General features: G+C 38.0%; 1 protein-coding gene and 1 long non-coding RNA gene across 3 annotated transcripts in view; one reads left to right on the top strand and one right to left on the bottom strand.

Moving 5' to 3' along the window:
• The window catches only part of LOC147829447 (uncharacterized), a 145,831-nt gene that overhangs the window by 82,728 nt on the left and 39,448 nt on the right, over positions 1–23,655 (top strand). The window lies entirely within an intron of this gene.
• Dchs2 (dachsous cadherin-related 2) overlaps positions 16,397–23,655 on the bottom strand; it is a 246,083-nt gene continuing 238,824 nt past the window's right edge. For both annotated transcript variants that reach the window (XM_021247863.2, XM_021247864.2), the window contains one exon: positions 16,397–23,084. In XM_021247863.2, coding sequence (XP_021103522.1) covers positions 20,467–23,084 — 2,618 coding nt within the window. In that variant the 3' untranslated portion in view covers positions 16,397–20,466. The remainder of the gene's footprint in view (positions 23,085–23,655) is intronic.

The following is a 23,655-nucleotide window of genomic DNA, read 5'->3' as shown; positions in this document are numbered from 1 at the left end:
GTCACTTCTTTGTGGGATAATATAAAAACAAATGAGATACAGAACTGCTTTACAAGAACATGAACTAAGAGAATTGGCAAACTGCTACATCCAGAGAATTGGCAAACTGCTTTTTGTACCCACTTCTCGCTAAGTTTAGAAGGATTTGTGGGCAAATATCCTCTTTTACATCTCCCATCTGGGGACAATATATCAAATGACTTACAACATTTTAATCATATAACACGAGTCTACTATTAGAAGTACTTTTCTTAAAGGGAGACAGATGAAAAAGAAAAAAAATGACAATGTCTTCACTTAACAGTGGAGTATTCTTCAAAGTCAGAAAAGGCTCCGATTTCATTATCATGGAATCACATTTATTAAGCAGACAGTGTGTGCTGTGCCCTCAAAAAAATAATAAAAAAGAAGCTGAACAGGCACAGAGACAAAAAAATGCAAAACCTAAAAAACCAGGACAGGGCCAATGGCTGAAAATGTCCAGAGAAAGTGAAGCTTTTCAGGAGCCTCTGATGACCCTACAGCCACAGCCAGGGAACCCTGGCCCTAACACACAATTCCTTGTTTATTTATCGGTTTTCTTTCACTGCTGGGATTGAACACAGGTCATGGGAGTTCTACCACTGAACTACACTACACCCTTGGCCCCCTTTTTTATTGTACTTAAGTCCTAGGTCAAGGCCAGGCATCCACACATCCCACTTAGAATTTGTGGGGCTGTAACAGTTGTTATTTATACTTCTCACAATGGCACAGATTAAGAGATCTCTTAAATTAAGAAATCTTTTAAAAAACAGTAAGTTCACCGAATGCTAGCATTGGAAGGGGTCTTGGAGATTATCACATTGCCAATCCTTAGTTTTACATTGAGGAACCAGTTAAAAGGCTAAGCTGCTGGTCTAAGGCCCTGAAGGCAGAGGAAAGGAATAGGATCCAAGTTTCCTCTCATCCCAGTCAATGTTCTTTTTAGGGTGCTCCCTGGATGGAAAGAAAAGGGGAAGGAGTTAAATATAGGAAGAAGAAGAGGACGAAGGGGTAGAAGGCAGGAAGGGAGATACATAAATTGCTAATTTCATTCTAAGGCCTACCAAACACAAGTAATTTTGTCCAATGGATAAAGAGTAGAAAAATGTCTTTTAAAATTTCCTAACAAAATATGTCTTCATAAATCAGATTTCTTCCCTAGAATTTGTAGCTGTTTCTAATGATGACTTTATTAAATGCCACGGTGTTCTTCACCTATTTTCTAAGCCAAAGATGTATTTGTCTGGTTGTTTGTTTCTTTGTGCAATGTTGGCAGTCTATCACAGGGTCTCACATCATGCCCTACCACTGAGATACATCCCTAGTCCATAAAAAAGGTTTTTGATAGTAATATTTTGGAGGTGGAAAATGATGGGATATAAAAAAACAAAATATGAGCAAAATCATTTTTAGAATTGTGTTTTTTTTCTTTTTCACTTTTCAATTTGAAACCTTTTAAAGCAATATTTTAAAAATACTCTTGAGTTTCAAATTGTGGGAAAACTAATTTTTGATTGTATTTCAACAGTGAATATTTCTGATAATATTTCTTGAGGAATTTGCAGCCCAGTTAAATTTTTCCTTCTACCTCTAGCTGTGTGTCTACAGCTTCCGGTGAAAGTGGATTAAATGTATGGCAGTGCTCCACCTAGGTAGAAGAAGGAGCTTGTGAAAGCCTTTGCTAGTAGGATGCTCATGTTGAACTGGATGTGGAAAAATTCCATTGTCAGTCCTTTGAAAAACTAATTGACAGTTACCACTGAGAGTCTTTTCGTAAGAGGGCACTTGACATTCGTTAAATGTCAAACTTCCTTAGATTCCACAGAACATCACTTGCTTCTAAAGTGACTGGGGTCCTTTGAGAGAAAGAAATCAGGCATATGAGATGGCAGGTTTCATAGAGATGTTGAGCTGTCTTTACTTGTGAACTTAAGGTCAATGCCCCTTTAAAGAGGACAAGAACTAACATTTCTGGAACACTTATTTTTTTAATTATATAGCTTTTTAAAACACAAAACTAAATGGAGAATATTTTTATTAACAAATAGAATTTAATCATTATAAAAAAGAAATGCAACAATGAATAAAAAGTAACATCTAGTACAACCAATATAACTCAAGCAAACACATTATATGACTCATTATGGAGCACTTATGATAAGCAAGGCACTGTTACAAATATACTATAAAGACCAATGAGGTTATTCATGGTTGTTATTGATGTTCCAGTCTTACAACTGAGGGTGTAAGGTACAGTAGTTCAGGAACCTGGCTAGGATTATAAAGCTCATAAGCAGGTCTGGGTGCAGAGTGCTCTTTGGTTATACTGCATTTTATCAGTGAGAATTTCCACATACTGTTATCATCATCCCTAATAGATGATGGTTTTAGATTGTTAACTAGTATTATCATATGGGGGGAAAATGGAAGTCAATACATTAACTCATTACCGCTCAATGTCCCCTCAATCCAAGTGGTAGCAATGAGTGCTATTGTCATTATTTTGGAATTTTAAAATAAGCTTTCATTTCCAAGGGAAATAAAGCATCAATATCATTAATGTAGCACAATTTAAAAAGTAGTTCTTCAGTAATACTGGCTACATTTCTAATGCTTAATAGCCAAAGATGGCTACTGGCTACTTCGGACAGAAAAGTATTTCTAACTTCCTAGAGAGTTTGTGCTGTGATTCTACAATGTATGTTTCACGAAGTGAATTTACCAGTAATTTTAGAATGCAGCCACAAGGCAGACCCCGTTTATTTGGTGAAAAATAGAACCCATGGATTTATCTCCAAACTTACAGAGTTGGACCTAATTAGAGTTTGCATATTGTCCTTGCACCAAACCAATATAAAGGGAGAGAGCTGCACCTGGGAGGTGAGGACTGGCTAGGGGAGGACCTACGAACCCATGAATTATTCAGGCCAAAGGGAAGGGGAAAGGGACAAACAAAACACATTCAAGGGCTCTCTGTTGGCCACAGAAGCATTGAAGTAATGGAAATTAATCTTTTAATTACCCCAGCAGGAAACAAGGCTGTCCTACTGAGCACAGCTGGCAATTCCTCCTACTCTCGCTGCCCAGAGGTGTTAGATACCCTGTTGGAAGTTCAGAATGATTTCATCAACAATCACCTGTCCCCCGCTATGGTTTGGGTCTAGATGTCCCCCCAAACCCCCATGCAGTGGCTGAATCTAGTGTGTGAAGCTGGGATTCAGTGCCTGTGATTACCAAACCAGTCCACTGACCGCCCTAATCCCAATAGACTGAGTAAGATAAAAGGGGCAGAAAGATACTGTTGAAGGCTCTTGTTGCTTTGCTACCTTCAGGCGGCCATGAACTGTTGCCCCTCTGCCACTCTGCCTGGAGCCAGCTGATTGTGGAGTAAAACTGCTAGGGACTGTAAACCAAATAAACCTTCCCCCCTTTAATTTTGGGTGTTGGATATTTTTGTCTCAGCAACAAGAGAAAAGTAACACAGGCCCCACAGGGGTTTTTCTGTGGTCTTCACCTTGACGTAAGCTTAGGCTATGTTGGGAAGTAGCTATCCAGAAGGACCACATTTCTCTGAATCCTGATGCATTAATTTGTGTCTCAAGGAAAATTTTATTGACATGGCATTTTCATAGGACACTATTTTAGGGAATTGGTATTTACATAACCAAACCGACTTGGCGCGTGGGAGCACCCTCCTCCGAGTGCAGAGAGAAACTCTCCTTCTGTGGTCCCGCCTCCATGCTATCATTCCAGCGAACAGAATGCTTAACCGTGTCACCCACTTGTCCTCTCTGTCTTCCTGGGAATGCAGAAACTTCTGCTGTTTATCACTTGTTTTCCATTTCTTTTCCCTCAAAGTCACCAGCTTCATTCTTAGAAGCGAGGCAGTTAGTTAGGGCCGACTTTGAGGTGAAGGGAAGGGAGGGGAGAAGAGGAAAGTGACCCAGCAACGTCGAAAGGTGGCACCAAGCATGGAGTCAGACTTTTGGCTCAAGCTTTTGTACGTCTTTTGGTGCACTCTAGGTTCACTGAGATAATTTCGAGGGCTGAAGAAATGCAGAGCTAAGCAGTATTTCATCTCTCGGGTGCTAACCCAGTCCATCCGAGACAGACATCATTTAGGGTTACAGGGAGAAATCCCAGGAAAATGAATCGTTGTGGCCTCCTCTAATCTGTGAGGTTCTACTGGAAGCAGGAATGACAAGAGTCTGTTTCCGTCGGGCTTTTCCCAAGTCACACCTGTGCTACGATCACTGTCAGCCCCTTTGTCCACCAAAGCAGGGGCACGGTCTGGAGCAACATTTGGTGGTGGAACGGATCTCTGAGCTCAGCGGTGCAGGAAACCACGCTCTGGCAGGTGGAACCAAGTTGTGTCCATGCACAGATGGGTGCGCTGAGCTGGAAAAGTGATGCTGAGGATGGCTGTTCCTCTCCCGACCCTGAAGTCACCAGGCCATGATCATGATTTTGGAATCATCAAGGGTACACTGGGGACCCACTGCTCACCACACACTGATTGTGGGCTTGTGCTGATTTTGTCTTTGTGAAGAGATCGAGTTTTGGTTGGTGTCAGGGAATATCATATCCTCCATTCCACTTAACTCATGTGCCAAAGAGGCCGTCAGCACTAAGCATCCTTCTACCTGTAAAGGAAAAGGGCACCGCACTCTACACAAATATGACTCTAAAACTGGGTTTCCCTTCCCCTATGTCCAGGATTGCTGTATTACACTGGTAGAACAGTTTTCAGCCTATAAAGCGCTGTTGTATACATTTTCATATTTCTCAACTTTCTAATATTCTCAAGTGACAATGTGAGTCGTGATTGGGTTAGCACTCAGGATCTGTATATGTGGAGATCTGTCAAGGAGATGGACACGTACACCAGCCTGCTTATGGATGAGGCAAGGCAGAGTAGGGAGCAGGGTCAGATGAGTGTATTTAGCTAGAAAGACAAACCCTTAGTTTTTAAATGTGCAGATAATACGAAGGCTCAGCATTTTCCTGGGAGGAATATGACAGTTAAATAACAGGATAAACATCCTATTGCTACTCCAACCAAACGAATCTCCCAAAAGTGTGCTGCTTTGGAGACATACCTCATCTTGTTCATTTTTACATAGGCAAGTAAAAATGGAGACATGATTGGGAAATCAAGGACTCAGCTTCCAACCAGTGCAATTAAAGCACAAACAAAGCTCCACTTAATTATGAAGCTGGACTCTGACATGACCCGTGACCATTCCCTCTCTGCTTTCTTTGGGTCACTTGCCAATCAGAAAATGCCACATCACATTCATCAGAAAAACAAGGGGTTCTCCAACTCAAAATGGAAACACCTGTTTCAAAAAATCCTCCAGTTCTCAGGTTCTGTGGTTCACCCCTAGTAATGCAGAGTTACATGACTGCATTCACTCTACTGGCATTCTGTATAATATGAAAGAAAAGAAAGATCCCCAGCAGAAGATGCTGATTAAAGCCTCCTGCCTCAAACATTTTCCACAGCCCTTGAGTACTTAGAGCTTCACTGCTACAGTTGGCATCGAGAAAACACTCTCTTTTAGGAGGAAAAGCCTCTTTTTCTAAGAAGTGAATGTGAACTCAGATGTAGCCAAGCACATAATCAGTACCATGTAGTATTAATTTTAAAATATTACCAACACCCAGCTCTGTGAAAGCTGAATATTTTGCCAGATTGGCTTCAGATTTGTTAAAGTAAAATACTACCATATTCGAAGACCTCATGCACTTCTCATCCTAAAGGTAAGTACCATTGTGAATTTGTCTATTATTCAGAGGCATATATTTATGCTACTTACCTCTCTCTCTGGATATTGTCTATTTATAAAGAATTTACATATCTTTGCTTTTCATGTTTTAAACTTTATGTAAATGGTAGACCATAGTATATATTACTCTGCAATATATTTTTAATACTCATTTATGTTGATATGAATAGATCTAGTTCCTTCTGTTCCTTCTGCAATTCAGTATGAATACATCTTATTTACCAATGCCCCTCTGAAGGGACAGTTTGATTGTTTCTTCCAGTTTCTGCTTTAGAAACAGTGTTGCAATAAGTACTACCATATTGCTTATGTCCTCTATATGCAAAAGGGAGATTTTCTGTAGACTAAATAGCTAGAAAAAGAATTAACTAGCATATCAGACAGACTATCTTCACCTTTACCAAGATTTTGCTAAATTGTTTTCCATAATAGTAATAAGTGCCTAGAACTGAAATTCTCACAATCATTGTGTAAATTTCCTGACTCTCACCAGACATGGTGGTACGCACTTGTAATTTCAGCAATTTGGGCAGCTGAGACAGGAAGAGTGCAAGTTTTGAGGCCAGTCTTGGCAACTTAGCAACATCCCGTTTGAAAAATAAAAATAAAAGGGCTGGGATATAGCTCAGTGATACAGTGCTTGCCTAGCTTTTGCAAGACTCTGGGTTTGATCTTCAGTACTTCAAGAAAAAAAATTCTGATTCTCCACAATTTTGCCAACACTTAGTATTCTCAGATTTCTGTATTTTGGCCAGTTTGATAAGTATGCAATAGTATGCCTCATTGAGTATGCTTATTAATCATAAAAATTTCTTTCCTGTAACTTCTGTCTATTTTCTATTAAGCTATCACTTTCTTATTAATTTGTTGTAAGTTGTGCATGTCAAACTTTTTCATGATACATGTTTTAAGTGCCTTCTAGGTTATGGATTCTTTTATAACTTTGTTGATAAGGTATTTTCATTTCAACACTTGTTCTTAATTTTAAAGAAACTGTATTTATCACTCTTTTCTTATGTTTGCATATTTTGCATCTTGTTTAAGTTTTTCCTACTCTGGTTCATAAAGATATTTGCTTATATTTTCTTCTTAACTTAAAAATTTTAACTTTTCACTTTTATTTGTATATGTGAGGAAGAGATCTAAAGTCTTGTTAATAAGAGATCTAATAACTTGTTAATTCAGCAACATTTGTTAAATTATCCATCCTCTCATTATTTACTCAGAAATCTCCATATCAAATTTTCACACAAGTACTTATTCCCAGGCTCCTCTAATCTATTCCATTACTTCATGTCTGGTAGGGTCCTTTCACCCTATTTTCCTCCTTATCATAGGCTCTTTGCTCTTCTGTATTTTTAAACATTATTGTCCAGTTCTACAAATAACCACATTGGCTTAGTGATTAACTTGCATTGAGTATATATGTTAATTCATAGAGAATTATTACCTTTAAATTATTGGATATTTCTTTCTACTGTGTAATTGTACTTAATTATGTGTTGTTTCCTGAAACAATGTTTTAAAATTCTCAAAACTTTCCTCAAACTGTTGTTAGATTTATTCTTGAACATGTGCTAATCCTCATTGTTATGTGAATGAGCTTACAAGCTTCCCTCCTGCTGTCTCATTTTCCACATGATGGTGTATGGGGATGTTAATAGTGTCTAACACTGATCTTGTATTCACAAACTTTATGATTTCTCTATTAGCTTCAACAGTTTACATGCAGAATCACTGTCTAGACAGTTATATTATCTGCAAACAAAGACTTTCATTTCTTTCTTCTACATTTTTTGAACCTTATTTTTTTTGGCTGGTTGTATTGTATTATATACAAGTACAGGCATACAGGCAAACTTTTATAGAGCAATAAAAGTAATTCTTCTATTATTCCTGACATTAATGGAAATCCTAAGGCTAATTCCAGACCCAGATCATACCATGACTTTGAAAATCTCATGTCTCCCAGTAATGCTAGGATACTGTGGGATAATCACTAATTACGGGTACATTGATTTAGCTTTTATTTATGAGATCAAGTAATTATCCTTCAGGTTCTCACTGTTGTAGGTTATAAAGAGCCTAATTTTTTCCATCCTTTCTTGAGAGGGCGGGAACTCAGCTTCTAATTATAAACCCTTGTCCTGTTATGTCTCGCTTGACACAGAACCTGTGTGTCATTTCATTCATAAATGTAGAATTCCCACATCTAGCAAATACCTATTTCTAGGAGTAGAGCAGGACCAAATTTCAGCCACTCACACTACATTGAGTTTTTCTGCTCATTTTTTGTTTGATATCCTGGGAGATTTTTCTGTAGATTATATACGTAGAAAAGAAATTAACCAATTTTATAAGATAACATCTCTCCAGATTGGGCTGGAAATGCAGTTCATGAACTTAGCATGTACAAGGCCCTAGGCTCAATCCCCAGCATCAAAAACTGTAAAAACAAATTCAAAAACTTTAGTAGGCACTGCCATGGAGATGATTATCTTGTTTTTAATCTTGACTGTGTTGTTTTTATTTTGGCTTAAATTATTTTATCTCCTGTTACTTGTCTGCAGTGGACATTCGAGACATATATGAATCTCCAGAGACATTTTGGCCAGGAATGTCATGAATTCTGTTTTATTAAAAAAAAAATAAGACACAGTGAGAATCAGAAAAATTGTACTCATGTGTCTGTAGAATAACTATTGGATAATAAACTGATTAGGACTATAGATTCTAAAAAAAAAATCAATTGAGCTGCATGTATTTTATGTGCCATTTGTTGAACATGATATTCATATATTAAAAATTTCAAAAATGGGGTCATTGTAAGCTTATCATTTCAAAAATAGATATTTCTAAGGACTTTCAAGGATAAGGCAATATAATAAAGGGTTGAAAGTAGAGGGCCCAGTCACATGACTGGTCAGGTCCCACATTCCACCAATTACCAGCTTTTTAAGCCATGGACCATATTAGCATCTACCCTGAAGACTTATACTACACATAAAACATGTAGCACAATATTTGGCACATAATCAACACTCAATAAAACTTAGCTGTTATTTATTTAAGTGCACAAAAGTTAATAGAGTTGCCTTTTATATGACATATAATCTGGCAATACTCTGAAGCCTTTTATTTTAATTTACTTTCTGTTTGTTCATTTCTTACAATTAACCACATATACTTTCCATAATTAGGATACAGTATAGGGGTTTTCCTGAATTTTCAGATAAGATATAGAAATTATGCTTTTAGTAAATTAAATTAGAAAAAGTGAAACTTTAAAGTAATCAAAGCCTATGTGCCTTTATCTCATCCTTGAGGATGATTTTCACCTTTTAAGGACAGATAAATATTTTCCATCATATTAGTGACAGAGAAAAATGACAATATCTCAAAAAGGACACCAAAATAAATAAGGACATTGAAAAACAAAGCCAAGTTTAAAGACCGCATGAAGATTCGATAACTAGCATTATCAGTGTTTAATGTTTTGCTCAGTATTTATAAGAAAACTCTGGTGTATAAGAAACTACTTAAGCATAGAGAATGCATGGGCATATTTATAAAGTGAGCATCAAAGTGAACAAGAGGCATCTTATTCACAAGGTAGCAGTGACAGACATCTGTTCCTTTCAGGTAGTGGCTTTTCTCCACCAATTTCTTGCCAATCACCTGGTCCAACTCGTCTTACCAAGGTTGATGCATGGTCAAAGAAACTAACCTCCTGAACACTGGGACTGGAGAAAGAGATGTTTTACCAAGTGCAATGCTTGTTAGACAAATCTATCACCTACTTCCCTGGTTGCTTCAGGATTTTGAGTCTTGTTTGAGATTTCCTCATTCCCAGTTTGTAAAATGATGCACTCAGGCTTTCTTCTAGTATTTGTTGGCATTTATTTGTATGGTTTACCCTGGTGAGTGGTATGACAATTAGATCAGTTTAATCTCTTTTTCCATATGGCTTTCCAGTTATTCCCACCTCATTTGCTAAGAATAATCTTCTCTTCCCTTACTCAATGGTCTAACTCTGATGTAGTGTATTTCCATATGTAGCTAGTTCTTCAAAGATAATATGTCCTCTTTGAATGCTTTTTAAAATTTTTTTCTCTTTTGTTTTATAGCCATTTTATCATGATGTGCTTGGTTGCAGGTAATTTTTTAGTCATGTTAGGTATTTGTCACATTTTTAGAATTGTAATTTAATGTCAGTTTTGGAAGATTCTTAGGTGACATCTTTTCAAATATTGCTTCTGGTTCATTGTCTCCATTCTTTTGTATTCCAATTATACATATTTTACCTTGTTCTAATCTTTTATTCTCTTTTCAGTAGCTCCAAACACTTCTCCATGTTTCAGTCTATTTTCTTTCATACATCTTGTAATTTACTAATCTTCTCTTTATCTATGTCTAATTTGATATAAACACATTTACTGAGCTCTTTGTTATTATATTTTAACAGCTTTATTGAGATATGATTTACATACTGTGCAATGCATCTCCTTGAAGTATACAATTAGTTTTTAGTATATTTGCAGAGATGTACAACCATCACAATTAATTTTAAGAATTTTTACCACCAAAAATAAACCTCATACCCATTAGCAGTTATTCCCCATCCTCCCCATAAGTACCCCAGTTCTAAGCTTCTTGAATCCATATTTGGTTCATCTATTTATCAATTAATTGCTATTTAAGTTGTTTCTGCTTTTGGTTACTATAAATAATGCTGTTATGAACATTTATGTTCAAGTTTCTGGGTGCACACAACTTTTGTTTTTCTTGAGTATATACTAAGAGTAAAATTTCTTGATAAAATAGCTCTATGCTCAACTTTCTGAGGAACTCCTGGATAGTTTCAATATATTCTGAACTACTTTGGCTTCTATCAGCCATAGAAAAGAATTCCAATTTCTCTACGTTATCTCCATCATTTGTTATTATCTGTCTCTTTTGATTAGTATCTTAGTAGGTTTGAAGTGGCAGTGTATTTTGTACCTTGAAAATTTCCTTCTTACCTTTTAAAAATAGATTCCAATTCTCTCCTGAGGTTTTTCATTATGGCATATAATTTTAAAATTTACAGGAGAGTGAGTGACTATATAAAACTCCTGTATATGTTTTTATTTTTTCTTGCTTTGATCATGTGGTCTTTTCCTCAATACACTTAGCAATTTTGTATTAAATGCAGGGTATTATTATGAAAAATCAGTGCTATAAATATTTCTTCTCTATAGAGAACTAAATTTTACTTTTGACAAGGCAGTAAGTGTAGAAACTTGTCAACATACTCAAATATGTAATTGATTTTATTGAAAACTTGGCTACGTACTTTGTGAAAGTGATCTTTTCTAGTTTATGTTTATTCCTTTGTGGGACTTCTGATTTATAAGCTGATGCATTTATGAGAGAGTTTCCCCTTTGGTGAGCCCTTAACTCCAATTTTTTGTTCCCACAAAGTTGGTAGTTCTGTTTAGTTTCTCAACCTTGTAATTGACATTTGCTGTTCAACCTCTAGGGGGTTAGAGACAAATATATTTGGTTTACATGTCTGTTTCTGGTCTCTCCAGGATTATGGTTTCTTAAGTTTTCACTGCCTTGGTAGTTATTTTATGTCTCATATATACATACAGAAAACTGGTGGGGTTTTTTGTTCTCCATTTTCCCCACATTATTATTCCATTTCTGTCCTTCTCTCAGCAGGAAGGCTAGTATATAGAAGGCAACGATTGTTGCAAGAAGGTTTGAATCCACTTCTGGGTTTTGATTTTATTTTTCCAGGTCCTTTTTCATTGTCAGTTCGGGGAGTCCAGATGGTTGAGTTTCAGATTGTTCCATCTCTTTGTCCCTTGGAGTTGCCTTTGGTGATCTGGAAATCTGGTTTTGAGGCTTGTTTATGGGTCTTCTCATTTCTATTTTTTTATTGTTGATGTTTTTGGTTTAATTCCTGGGTTTCTGCTTGTACATTGCTTATTTCAAGTATCTTTATTGCCAGTATTTAGAATCCTTAGGGAACGGCTACTTCTTGGATTGTCTTCCAGGTTTAGTTGGCCTCTTCAGTTGGGTTTTGAGTCTCTAATGCCCCTTGGGCAACCTCAGTCTTGGTATACCAGGAAGGACAATTGACTAGAACAATCACGTCACCATGGCCAAAGTAATACAATCAGCATCAACAATAGCATCAAACACAGCCTAGACAATGCCAAACTGTGGTAACTATTAAGCTACCACCTTTGATCTCATGAACCAGACTTGTGGTTATATATCAAAATCTAGAACCAACCAGAAATATATTCACAATAAATAAACCCTTCAGTATAGCGAATTTGCCCTCTAGGGAGATTTAGAAGGAGCTGGGGGGTTAGAGAAATAGAAGGAGAGGGAAAGGTTAGAAGTGAGGCCACAGGACATAGGAAGATCATGAGAACTTTGGGAACCTGGTGAAGAGAGAAGGAAAGAGAGAAGGAAGGAACAAAAACAAAAACAGAACAAATTGACAGCAACAGAAAAATCAGAAACTATTTTCGCTCCTATAAAAATAAGAATTGAGAAAAAACAGGACAAAAAAAGGAACAAGAAAGGTGAGAAATGAAGAAGGAGAAAAGAAAAGAAGAAAATGTCCACTTCAAGGCATGTCTCTGTTGTCCCCAGCGGACAGCGTGGGTAGTGAACAGATCTGTGATGACTGATCGCAGCGAGCCAGCCGTAGTCCACTGAAGTTCAGACTGGTTTCTGGTGGTGAGGCTGGAATTGAGTGCCCTGACCTCCTTTGGGTTTGAACTCCACACAGTTCTACTGCAGGTTCGAGCTGCTCCCCCCAATAAGTCTGGTTCCAGTAGGAGGTGTTGAACCCCAACAACTCACCAGCTGCTGAAGTCAGCTGTGCCTTTATTGAGGTGACTCTTTGCTCTCCCAGTGGGCTTCAATTCTCACCAAGCCTCAGAGAGACCTTCTCTCTGCTCCTCACCACTGTGCCAATTCCTGGACTCAGAATAATTGCCTTCTGGATCCTCGTACTGCGCTGCTGCCCCAGCAGGCCTCTGGGTGGAGCCTGCGTGTCCTTACCGATGGTGTCCTGGTGGGGACTTCTGGGTTCTGTATACTGTTGTATTAGTCTTATCTAATTATACCCCAACACCATACTATTTTAATTATTGAGGCTTTGTGGGTTTTAAAAATCTGTTCAGTGCATATACGTGTGTTTGCATGTACACTCATACTGAACATATTTTTAAGCTTTCTAGCTATTCTTGCCTATTTTTTCAAATAAATAGTGTAACCAAATTATTTCACTACAGAAAAATATGGAACTTATATTAGGATCAGGTTAAATTTGTAAGTTTACATATAACAATTCAATTCTTTTTAGCATTCGGTCTTTGTATTCAAAAATATATTTATAATTTAATTTGTATTTTTTAGAAGTTATAATTTTCCTCCTAAAGAGATTAAGCACTTTTTGTTATTTTTTTTTATTTGATTCGTTTCTATTGTCAGTGGAATCTTCTCTCTCCTTCATCTGATTATTGTTCATAAATGTGATGAGTACTAATAATTTTGCATACTTCTATCTTACAATTTCACTGAATTATTTTTATCATTTCTAACAGTGTTTTATTGAGTTTTTCAGAAGTATAGTATACAATAAAATGATTTTACTTCATTCTTTCAAATTCTCATGGTTCCAGTTGTTATCTTGTTTAATTGTATAAAGTAATTTCTACTATACAGCATTGAGTGTTTATGGAGATATAATCAGTTTTGTTCTTGGATTTTGTGGCAAAGTATTGAGCAGCTCCATTGGGGAGAATTTGGCTTTGGGGTGAAATATTTTAAGGAACTGTCCACTAAGGACTGGGTGCTTTTATATAAGTAGATGTTGAATTTTGTTAACTGCCTTTTTGCCACTGAAGAAAAGGTTCATATGTTTTCTCCACAGCTCCACTAATATGAGTTATATTGATGAACTTCTTAATAGTGAATCATCTTTGTATTTCAAAACTAAATCACCTATGTTATGATGTATTATTTTAAGTTTTGATGAATTCTATATTCAGCATATTAAAATAATGTTTTCCTGTTTTGGAATAGTTTAAACAGCTTAAAGTGCATCTGGAGTATGCAGGGTTTGAAGGTTTGCTAAATTGCAGCATGAAGCAATCTGTGGGGAGCTTCTTTACACCTTTCTTTCTTCTTTTACATTTGCTCTGGTTAAACTGTGTCCATTGGGGTCGATTTTGGTGAATGAAATCTTCCCAGAAAACTATTTATTTCTTCTTAATTTTTCAGATTAACTTATATGGAGCTGTGCCTAAATCTGTTTTGGTGTACGCTTTTTTGGATAGGTGTCTTAGTTTTCATTTCTTTTTGTGTATGCAATTTTAATATGCATTTTCTCACATTTAATTGATTTAATTTACCTGGCTTTTAAAGGACCAGACATATTTTTTCATAAACTGGGATTTTGTTTTTCTAACTCATTAATAATTGTTTTTGCCTATAATAGATTTGTTCTAATTTCTTTTAATTTGAAGTAATACGTCTTAATCCCAGATAATACCTGTAACCAAGCATTCTATTTCTATTAGACTCTTCTTCTATTTTTGTAGTTATAACTTATTTATCTTATCAGGGCATATATTAGGCAAGATCAGGCATGTTCAGGGAGGTATGGCTGTAGACATCAGGGCATATATTATGTATATATTATTATACCACTTTTCTATCCACCATCAGCTCCATAATTAAATATTTTAATGTTCTTTTGGTGAGCCTTCCTCAGTATTTCTCAATTGTGGGAAACTCATTCTTTAGTTGATTCTTTAGGAATATTCCTTCAGGGGGGATCTTACATATTACTACACACACATACACACAGTCTTGCTAGATATAGAACTTTATATTATCCTTGAGTATCTTGAATATCCCCACCACTGTCCCCTGTCCTAAAATACTGCGGTTGAGATGTAAACTAGTCTTTTAGCCTTCACCTTGTAGGTTAGCTTTTTTATCTGGAAGTTCACAAGAGAATACTTTTTTTCTTTACAGATCAAATGATTTTTAGAATAAATCTTGCTATTAACTGCTCTGGGTTGATTTTTGTATAGAGCATCCTTCAAATATGTGGATTCAAATTTTGTTTTATGCCTGGAAAATTTATGGAATTATGGTTTTTATGTTTGTTCTATTTCATTTCCTCTGCTTTCTTCAAGGATCCATGTATACATGTATTGGATCATTTTTCCCAACATGCTAAATCTATGGTCTCTCAATACTTTTGATCATATTTTCAATTCCATTTGTTTTCATTTTTGGTTCCCTTTTCATATTTCCCTTACTCTTTTATCATTGGTGTCCATTAATTTTTCTTTATTCCAGTTTAGTTTGCTGAATTTTTCTTCTATTTTTAGTTTTTTGAGTTATATCTTCTTTTAATATCTTCTACTGGGTAGTTTTTTATCTCTAAACTTTTCTGACTACTGAACCTTTGTAGTTATATGATTTTCTTAAACTACTTTTGAAATACTAAGTTAAAACTTTTATTTACGCTCACTGTCCATCAGTACATCATTCAGGACTTATCTCTTTGGTTAAAACATATTGTAATTATTATGTTGCTTCCATTTTATCGAGATTGTCTTCCTATATGTTAAGATGTTACAGTGTAGTGGTAGTGACAGACTAGAAAAACATTCCTGGATTCATGGCTCTAGGACCCATATTCTCATATTTCTCCAAAATATTTACAACTACAACCTGTTTGAATTTTTTCTTTGCTTTCTTCTCCAAAATGTATCTGAGAATTTTTTTTTCCCTTTGCTGTGTATATGAACTCAAATTCAGCCTTCACTGCATTTTACTTACTGGGGTTTTGGTTGATTATGTCTGGAACACTAGGTCCTTGGACACCCAGCACATTCTAATTTCCTTCAGTCATTGTTTTCATGTACAAAGTGGATGCTCTGTGGCTTCTGCCCACTTTGATGGTCAATCCCAGTTCTGCCTGGAAAGTTTACATGCAAAGGATAGATCCTTCCTTTGGGAGGTGAAGAGCTGCTGATGCTTGGTTTTGGGGCTCAAAAAAGTTGAACATTTGAACAATTTTTCATGTGAACATTCTAGGTGAATCCACTGAACAATTACCTTCCCCATACTGATACAGCTTCTCCTAACCATGGGGAAGTTATACTTTATTACGGGACCTAAAATTAAATCAATGTGAATGTCACGCTGCTGTCTCAAATAATATTTTTGAAAGTCATGTATAGCTTTTGTCTATTGTATCTAAAATTCAAAAAACATATATTCATATTATGAGGAAGGGGCAGAGGAAGAGAAGACAAACAATATCTAGAAGGAAATTTTGGTCCTCTGGCCTTTTATAAGATAGGTTATAATATTCCAGTAAGATATTTGCATTTGCTTTCTGGCTTGTGAGTGGCTAAAATCACAGAACTATGTCAGAATCCTCACTTAATAGGCTGTAGCACAGCACCCTTCATGCCCATTCACACATGTGCTCATTCATTCTAAAAACCATCTGTACTTCATAACACAAGACCAGGCCTTTGCCCCGAGGGTTGACTATCTAACAAAATTCATTTATTTAGTTTTCTAACCAAAATAATGCTTTCTCATTCAAGAGATGTACATCTGCATCTGCTCTTTATTTGGCATGCCTCCCCTCTCTATTACTCACTTCACAGTTTTGGTTTAACAAATGCATTGGGTGAAATGAATAAAGCTATGTTGACTAAAACAGTAGGAAGTGCTAATTGTCATCAAATAACCAAGTGCTGAGTTTATAACGAAGAGAAAGGTATAGTTTGATACTGTAGACATTTGGGACTGGATCTTTCTAAAATTGCCATAATTATGTTTCTAATAGACACACTTCTTTCATCTACATGAAATCAAAAGAATTTATGTCATTAGAGGTCAAGTAAAATTGACTGAGAACAAACTATTGACTATGCCCTGTGTTATATCGTGCTTTAAAAGTCATGTAAAACATGGTATTTGAAAATAAGATCAAAACCATCAAGCGATTAATCCTTAAAAGCAAAGGATTCGCAGCCAGGAAAAAGATCCTAAGATCCTAAAAGATCCATATTTTGTCCCAATGGACTCTGACCTTTTTTAAAAAAATTCTATGCCCAAAGTCAACTACTTAAAACTGGCATTCTCAAAGGCAAACTTGGGTGGAGTGGAAAACAGTACATACACCCATTCCTACTTGTTCTGAAATTCACTCCCTTAAAAAAACAAAGACAAACTAAATGCAAATTTTTATGGTCAATGTACTTGATGAATCTAAATTGTCAGACAATGGAAGAGGAGGAACAGAAAGGAGGGAGGAGAGGGAGATTCTTTAAAAGGGTGAACTCCTGGTGAGAGGCTGTTCCCCTGTAATCTTCACTCATTAAGGATTACTTTTTGTTAAGTCCCTCTGCCTTCATCCACTTCCCTGTTGCATCCTAAAATACTCCCTTTCAGAGTGAATTCTCTTTCTCTTCCCTCTGTCATTCTTTGCTTCCTTCCTTCTCTCTCTGCATCTCTCCAATGAGCTGAGACTTCCACTAGAACACCTGATGCGGGTCTAAGCAAACTTCTGCAGTTCCACAGATCTGGATTCCGTCCTGCACAGAATGATCTTCCCTTCTCGCCCTCCTAGCAATGGCACTCAAGTAAAACACTCTGAAAATAAACACAATGGGCTTATCTATAATATCATGTGAAAACTCAAGGGCTACGGTCACTCCATGTATTTCATTACTTTGAAGTGGATCATTATCTTAGATCATTAGTTTTATCTTGCTTTTTAAAATTTGATGTATGTGTAAAATGGCAAAAGTAAACAAAAATGACAAAGTGTATGATTGTATAGGAATAACTTTAAAATTAATAATTTTCACTCATAACATTTCTAAACAGCACAGCTAGGAGAGAGCTGTGGATAAAGACGGTGAAGACAGAAGAGCAAAATCCCTGTCTCCACTGGACACCTACCACAGACTAAAAGTGTACACTCGAGGCTGCCAGGAGTGTATAACACATTTCAGTCTTTTTAAAAACTCAGAAATGATCAAATCCCTAAAGGTGCAGCTTTTCCCCCTTTATTTGTCCAGGAATCTGTTTTGGAAGCCAATCCAATGATTACTACTAGGACATGGAATTTTGATATTCATTTGGTACTGATTTACAACAGTATTTTTAAGGCTGCCAACAAAAGTCCAGAATTTCAGGCAGCCAAAATTCCACAAGAGACAACTGTCTTTTATTTTATAGCTTATGAATTTGAGGCTTAATGTGATTTTCCACCAACAAGTTCTGTACCCCTCCAGGGTGCTAAAGCCAGTGTAGAGATCAGCAAAGTAACACAGAACATACAAGGCAAGTTAACATTAAACTTAAAGGAAAACTGTACAAATTATGTTGTTTACTTAGGAAAAAAGCACTCTAGTTGAAAGGGCTGACATATGATTTATTATAAACACTTGACCAGCATGCTCACATTTTTACCAAGCCCACTGTGGCAGTTTGGTGAGGTTGTGGTGCTGGATCTGGTGTCAGTAAAGCCATCCACTAAATGACTGCTAAATATTGGTGAGGAGTTCTAAACACGTACTTCATGTCTTCTCTTTTTATGAAATGGCTAACAAAAATACAAAATTATGTTCAGTAATAATTCACAGGCAAGTAATTTAGGAAAGTGATAGATGGATAATTTTTCTAAAGCATAAGTAAATGAAGAACCCGTTTAATTAGAAACATAATTATAACTGGTTTCTGGAAACAATTCTCTTGCAAAATAAAACTTTCACACAAAATTAGAAAAAATAGTATAGAATTTCTTTCTCTGCTCAAAGCAATCTTTCAAAAACAGTCAGAGATAATAAATATTGGGATACTGAAGTAATTAGATGTGTGTATGTGGGGTTTTTCACGAAAGTCATGAAATATTCTTCCCCAAATATCACGAACAGGAATTATAGATAAGTCTTGTAATATTTAAATGTTCTACGTCTAAATTACTTTTCATATGATTCTAGGCTTGTCCCCAAACCTTCATGTTTCATACATTTATTAATATAGTTTTATACAGAGTCCTCAGTTTGAGTCAAGGAGGATATACAACAACAGATCATATTGGAAGCCATAGAATTATTTATCTACAAGACTAAGTACAAAACACTGCACCTGCAGTGTTTTTCAGTAAAGGGAAATTACCTCACAGAATTTCACTGCTGAGGCACATGGGGGAAAAATTATTGAGGAACTATTCCTATAGCAGAAGCCCAACCTCGCTAGTCAGAAAATCATACGAGACACCCTTGGGATTTCACATCAGATTTCTTAAGCTGTTATTCTAAAACCTGGCCATTGTGCCACCAGGGCAGATGACCTCTGGACTGTGCTCTCCAGAAAGCCAAAAGCATCTCCGATGCCCTGTCAGGATGCTCAGAGATGGACAGAGCATCACACGAGAGCTCCGAACCACACCTCTGGATTTCTGAACAGGAACTGTACAAAACAGCGGTTTTTACCGTTGTCAAATGCTCATCCAGTTACAGTGAAAGCTAAACATGAATATGAGCAAAGGGAACAAGGACTGCCATTCTAAGGTTTATAGTAGCAACATTTATATAAAAAATCTTCACTTAAAAATATACTGTTAAACTGTTCTATGAAATTTATAATTAGCTAATAACATAATGTTATCTATACAAACCTTTAGAATGGACACTGAATGGATAAATTATTCCATACACAGATTTACTATACCTAAAGAAATAAAATGAAGAAAGTTCTATAAATTAGTCTTTGAAGTTTCATGTCTGTACCTGTTCCCTGTTACAAGACAGAGCATTGAAAAAAATCATTCTATTTGCAGGAAAAGGACAAGATACTGTGTCACAGTGGTAACTAAGCACATAAGCATCCGTTCTAGCCATGATCCTGGTCCTCTATCAAGAACATGCATTTCTGGTTCATTTAATCAGGAATGATTCTCTTATTTGTTTCACAGAATAATGACAAATTTTACTCTTATTTTCTCCTTGAATTTCCAAAAGACACCACTTTAAAATTCAAATTATTCCTAAATTCCCCAAGGCAGTATGTGGAGAAAGTGGAGATGCATCTCCAAATATCAGACCCATGGACTGTTGCTTTGTCTTAAAACAGATGTTATCTGCCCAGATTTCCTCTCTGTTACTTTCTGTCCTAAACTCGTTCACTATTCTGCCATCATTTTTTTTTGTTGCTGTTGTTTTCGATACAGTGGTGTAATCAGCAGTAATATGACCAGAGTGCACTATGCTTTATTTCCATTTTTTCCATATAAACATTTTGGCAGTCACTAAAGTTCCTGGCATCCTTTGGAAATCTAATCATACAGAAAACCAGGTATGACAGAATATACATTAACTGATATACACACATGTGAGTCCTGAGAGCAAAACATAAAGGTCAGAAGAAGAAATAGCTGCTCATTAAGGCTGGAAGAAATCTGAGAAACTCAAATGAGGAGGTTTGAAAAACCCCACCTTTTAGATATGAGTTAACCAGTGCGGAGGAGCTTGTTTGAGAATGTTTTGCTTAGCCTTTGGAGACAGACGGTGGTGGGATCGTTGGTGCCACAATCACTTTATATTTCAATGTCATCTTCCGCTTTCAGTGCACAGTGCGGGTCACTCCCGCGTGTCCCTAAGAGTTCTCCACTTGACAACAGTGGCGACCTGGCTGGAGTCTGCACAGTGAGCAGGGAAAGGGCTGGGGAAAAGCTGGGTGTCATGGCTTCTGCTGGACAGCCTTGGGGGTAGAGCAGAGGAGAGCGGGGGTATTTCTGAAGTAGCTGCCCTGGGGCTGTGGCCTGCATTCTCGGTGGAACTGCTTTAATCCCAGGCTGCGCTACTGCTGTTATCAAAGGTGGTGGAAAAACCAAAGACTGCCTCTCTTTGGGAATGCCAGGCTTAGGCAAATGTTCATCCTTCAGTTTTGCAATATCATTAAAGACCAAGGCAAGGGGTTGGAACTTGGGTTCCCAGCTCAGGAGATAATCCCAGGCATAGCTTCCTCTTACTTCGTGACTGCAGGTGAGCTCAGTTGGAAAGGCTGCACCGCTTGCTTCCTGGTCTCCTGAAACACGGACAGACTCAACTTTCTCGGGGTCAGCCAGGACACCTTCCTTTGCCCCTTTCTTCTGCAGGGCCTGGGGTGGAGCGTCATTTGGAACACAGGCTGGGTCGCAGCCTTCCCCTCCGTCTCCTCCCTCAACTGCGTGGCCACCGTCTGCCACTTTGGCACTGACCATCACGTCGGTTTCCCCAGACAGGCAGGAGAGCTGGTCTGAGTCCCTGGGGACCCCGGAGTCCGGCACATGGGAGGCCCGGTCGCCCAGCGCCGAGTCCGAGTCCTTTCTGTAAAGGTTCGCGTTTATCCTCTGGATCTCCCTGTCTTCTGCAGTCTCTCCTTCCACGGAACAGTGACTGCTGGAGCCCGAGAGCCAGTGCTGGCCAGCAGGGTCCTTCTCCGTGATGCTTATGGAGCTCAGCCACTCGGGCGGGGCCTCCTCCCGGCTGTCCCCCTTGTTCTGCAGGGCCGCGCACCCGCCGGGGTCCCCTGTCGGCTTCACACTGACCTCTAAGGGCGGTGATGCTTTCTTCCTTCCATAATTGTGTGGCGCGGCTTTTGGTTTATGTTTTACAACCAGTACAGTCAGACCATAGATGAGTAACAGGACCACCACAAAGGAGACCGTGAGGCTGATGGAGAAGCTGCTGGCAGATGGCACCGCGAGCCTTCCGCCAGAGGACAGAGACGCATTCACAAACACAGTGCAGGATGTGGACCTGGAGCCCGGTTTGGGGCTCTGAGCAATGATTTTCATTTCAAAGGTGTCGTCTTCGCTGACCTGACTTCTTATGAAGGGAGGAGGGGCTTTAAGCCAATAAATATTTCCATTGGTTCTGTTTACTGAAAAGAAAGGAGAAGGAGTTGCCAGGGAGTAAAAAATGACCCCATCAGCGCCCGCGTCTGCATCAGAGGCTTCCACTCTGCCGATCAGCTGTCTTTCTTGAGTCTTTTCGGGGAGGCTGAAGAAATATTGATCTTGAGTGAAGACGGGCTCAAACTCGTCTGTCCCTTCGATGTACACCCAGGCCGTTGAGGAAGCTGTGGAGCCGCCCTTGTCTCTGGCCTGCACGACGAGGCAGTACTTATCGGCGCTTTCGTAGTCAAGGCTTTGCTTAGCACGAATGTCCCCTGTTAAAGGGTCAATGCTGAAGAGATCCTGAGGGGAAGGCCTCTCATGAGCGGCCAAACAGGGCGATAAAACAGAATAGGTCAGTTCTCCATAAGGACCTGCATCAAAATCCACAGCGTGGACGGAACAGATGCTGGAGAATGCGGGCAGATTTTCAGGCACTGCACAAGTCAAGCTTGAGGACATAAACTGGGGCTTGTGGTCGTTGTCATCTAAGAGGCTGATAAACACAACTGCAAAAGAAAAATGTTTCTTATCTCCATCTGAAGCTTGGACAGTTAAAGTGAATTTTGTCGTTTCTTCATAATCCAGAGGTTTAATCAAATAAAGGACTCCGGTTCTTTCTTCTAAGTAAAAGTGTTCCTTCTCATTTCCAGAGATAACCTGGTAGAAGATCTCTGCATGCGAACCCATGTCACAGTCACTGGCTGAGACCACGGTGATGCGGCTGCCTGGAGGGGCACTTTCCTTGACATGGGCGTGGTACTGCAGGCTGCTGAATCTGGGTGGGTTGTCATCGACATCAAGCACTTGTATGGACACAATCACCGTGGAGCTCAAAGGAGGGCAGCCGTGGTCGGATGCCAGGATGACCAGCTGATGGCTGGCACTGGCTTCTCGGTCCAGACTGTGAAGTAACACAAGGTCACCAACTTGCTTGTGGGGATATTCTGAATGAACTGAAGTGGTTTCCACATGGAAGTTGTTCTGAGAGTTACCACTGATGATGGAATATTCAGCGTATGTGTTTTCAGGCGTCCAATCCCGGTCAAAGGTTGAAAATGTGGTAAGTGTGCTTCCAACCAGAGCATCTTCATTCAAGGTAAGATTGTAGTATCCTACTGTGAACTCCGGGGCATAATTGTTCTCATCTTGGACTTGTATCTCCACTAATGTAAGAGCCCTCAGCTCAGGGATTCCACCATCACTGGCTTCAACAAGAAATCGAATTGTTCTTATTTTATCCGGAAGGATTGCAGGACTGGTAGTAAATATTGTGCCTGAAAAACAGGACACAGCTTGTCACTGCTGTGAAATCAGAATGTTTATGATCTATTCAGCCAGCAAATGTTTATCGAACATCTAAGTGCATTTAGTTCTTTGTTAGATGTGTTAAGTTACAACGAACAATAAACCTAAACAGAAATTTAAAATCATTACATTTAAAACACTTAAGATTAAGAAATAATATTGATGACACTTCTCTGTGAAGTATGTGTACTTGTACTATCTGTGGTCACCTATGCCATATTTTTTCCCCTGAGCTCTATTTTTTGCATAGTAAGTTGTGCCATTACAATTTTTAAAAAGAAATTATATTGTTTGGAAAATGTATGCCTTATTCAACTTTCCGTGAATGCATGTGTAGGGATATTCTGATGTAAAGATATTTATTTTGGAAATACTGGTTGACAATCACTCTACTCAAGCAAAAGCAGTAAAAACTGTAATGTTGAGTTGAGCTATTTCGTAATTATAGAGACACCTTTCCTAAAGTTTATGGTTGATTCAACAAGTGAGTATTTCTCTTACTGATAAAATACAGTGAAGATATCTTATTGTATTAAATAT

This window comes from Heterocephalus glaber, unplaced genomic scaffold, assembly GCF_053883595.1.
Source record: "Heterocephalus glaber isolate CG9 unplaced genomic scaffold, H.glaber_assembly_v1.0 deba00000613, whole genome shotgun sequence".
Classification (NCBI taxonomy): Eukaryota; Metazoa; Chordata; class Mammalia; order Rodentia; family Bathyergidae; genus Heterocephalus; species Heterocephalus glaber.
The sequence above is the reverse complement of the archived record's forward strand: the minus strand, read 5'-3'. Positions and strand labels throughout refer to the sequence as shown.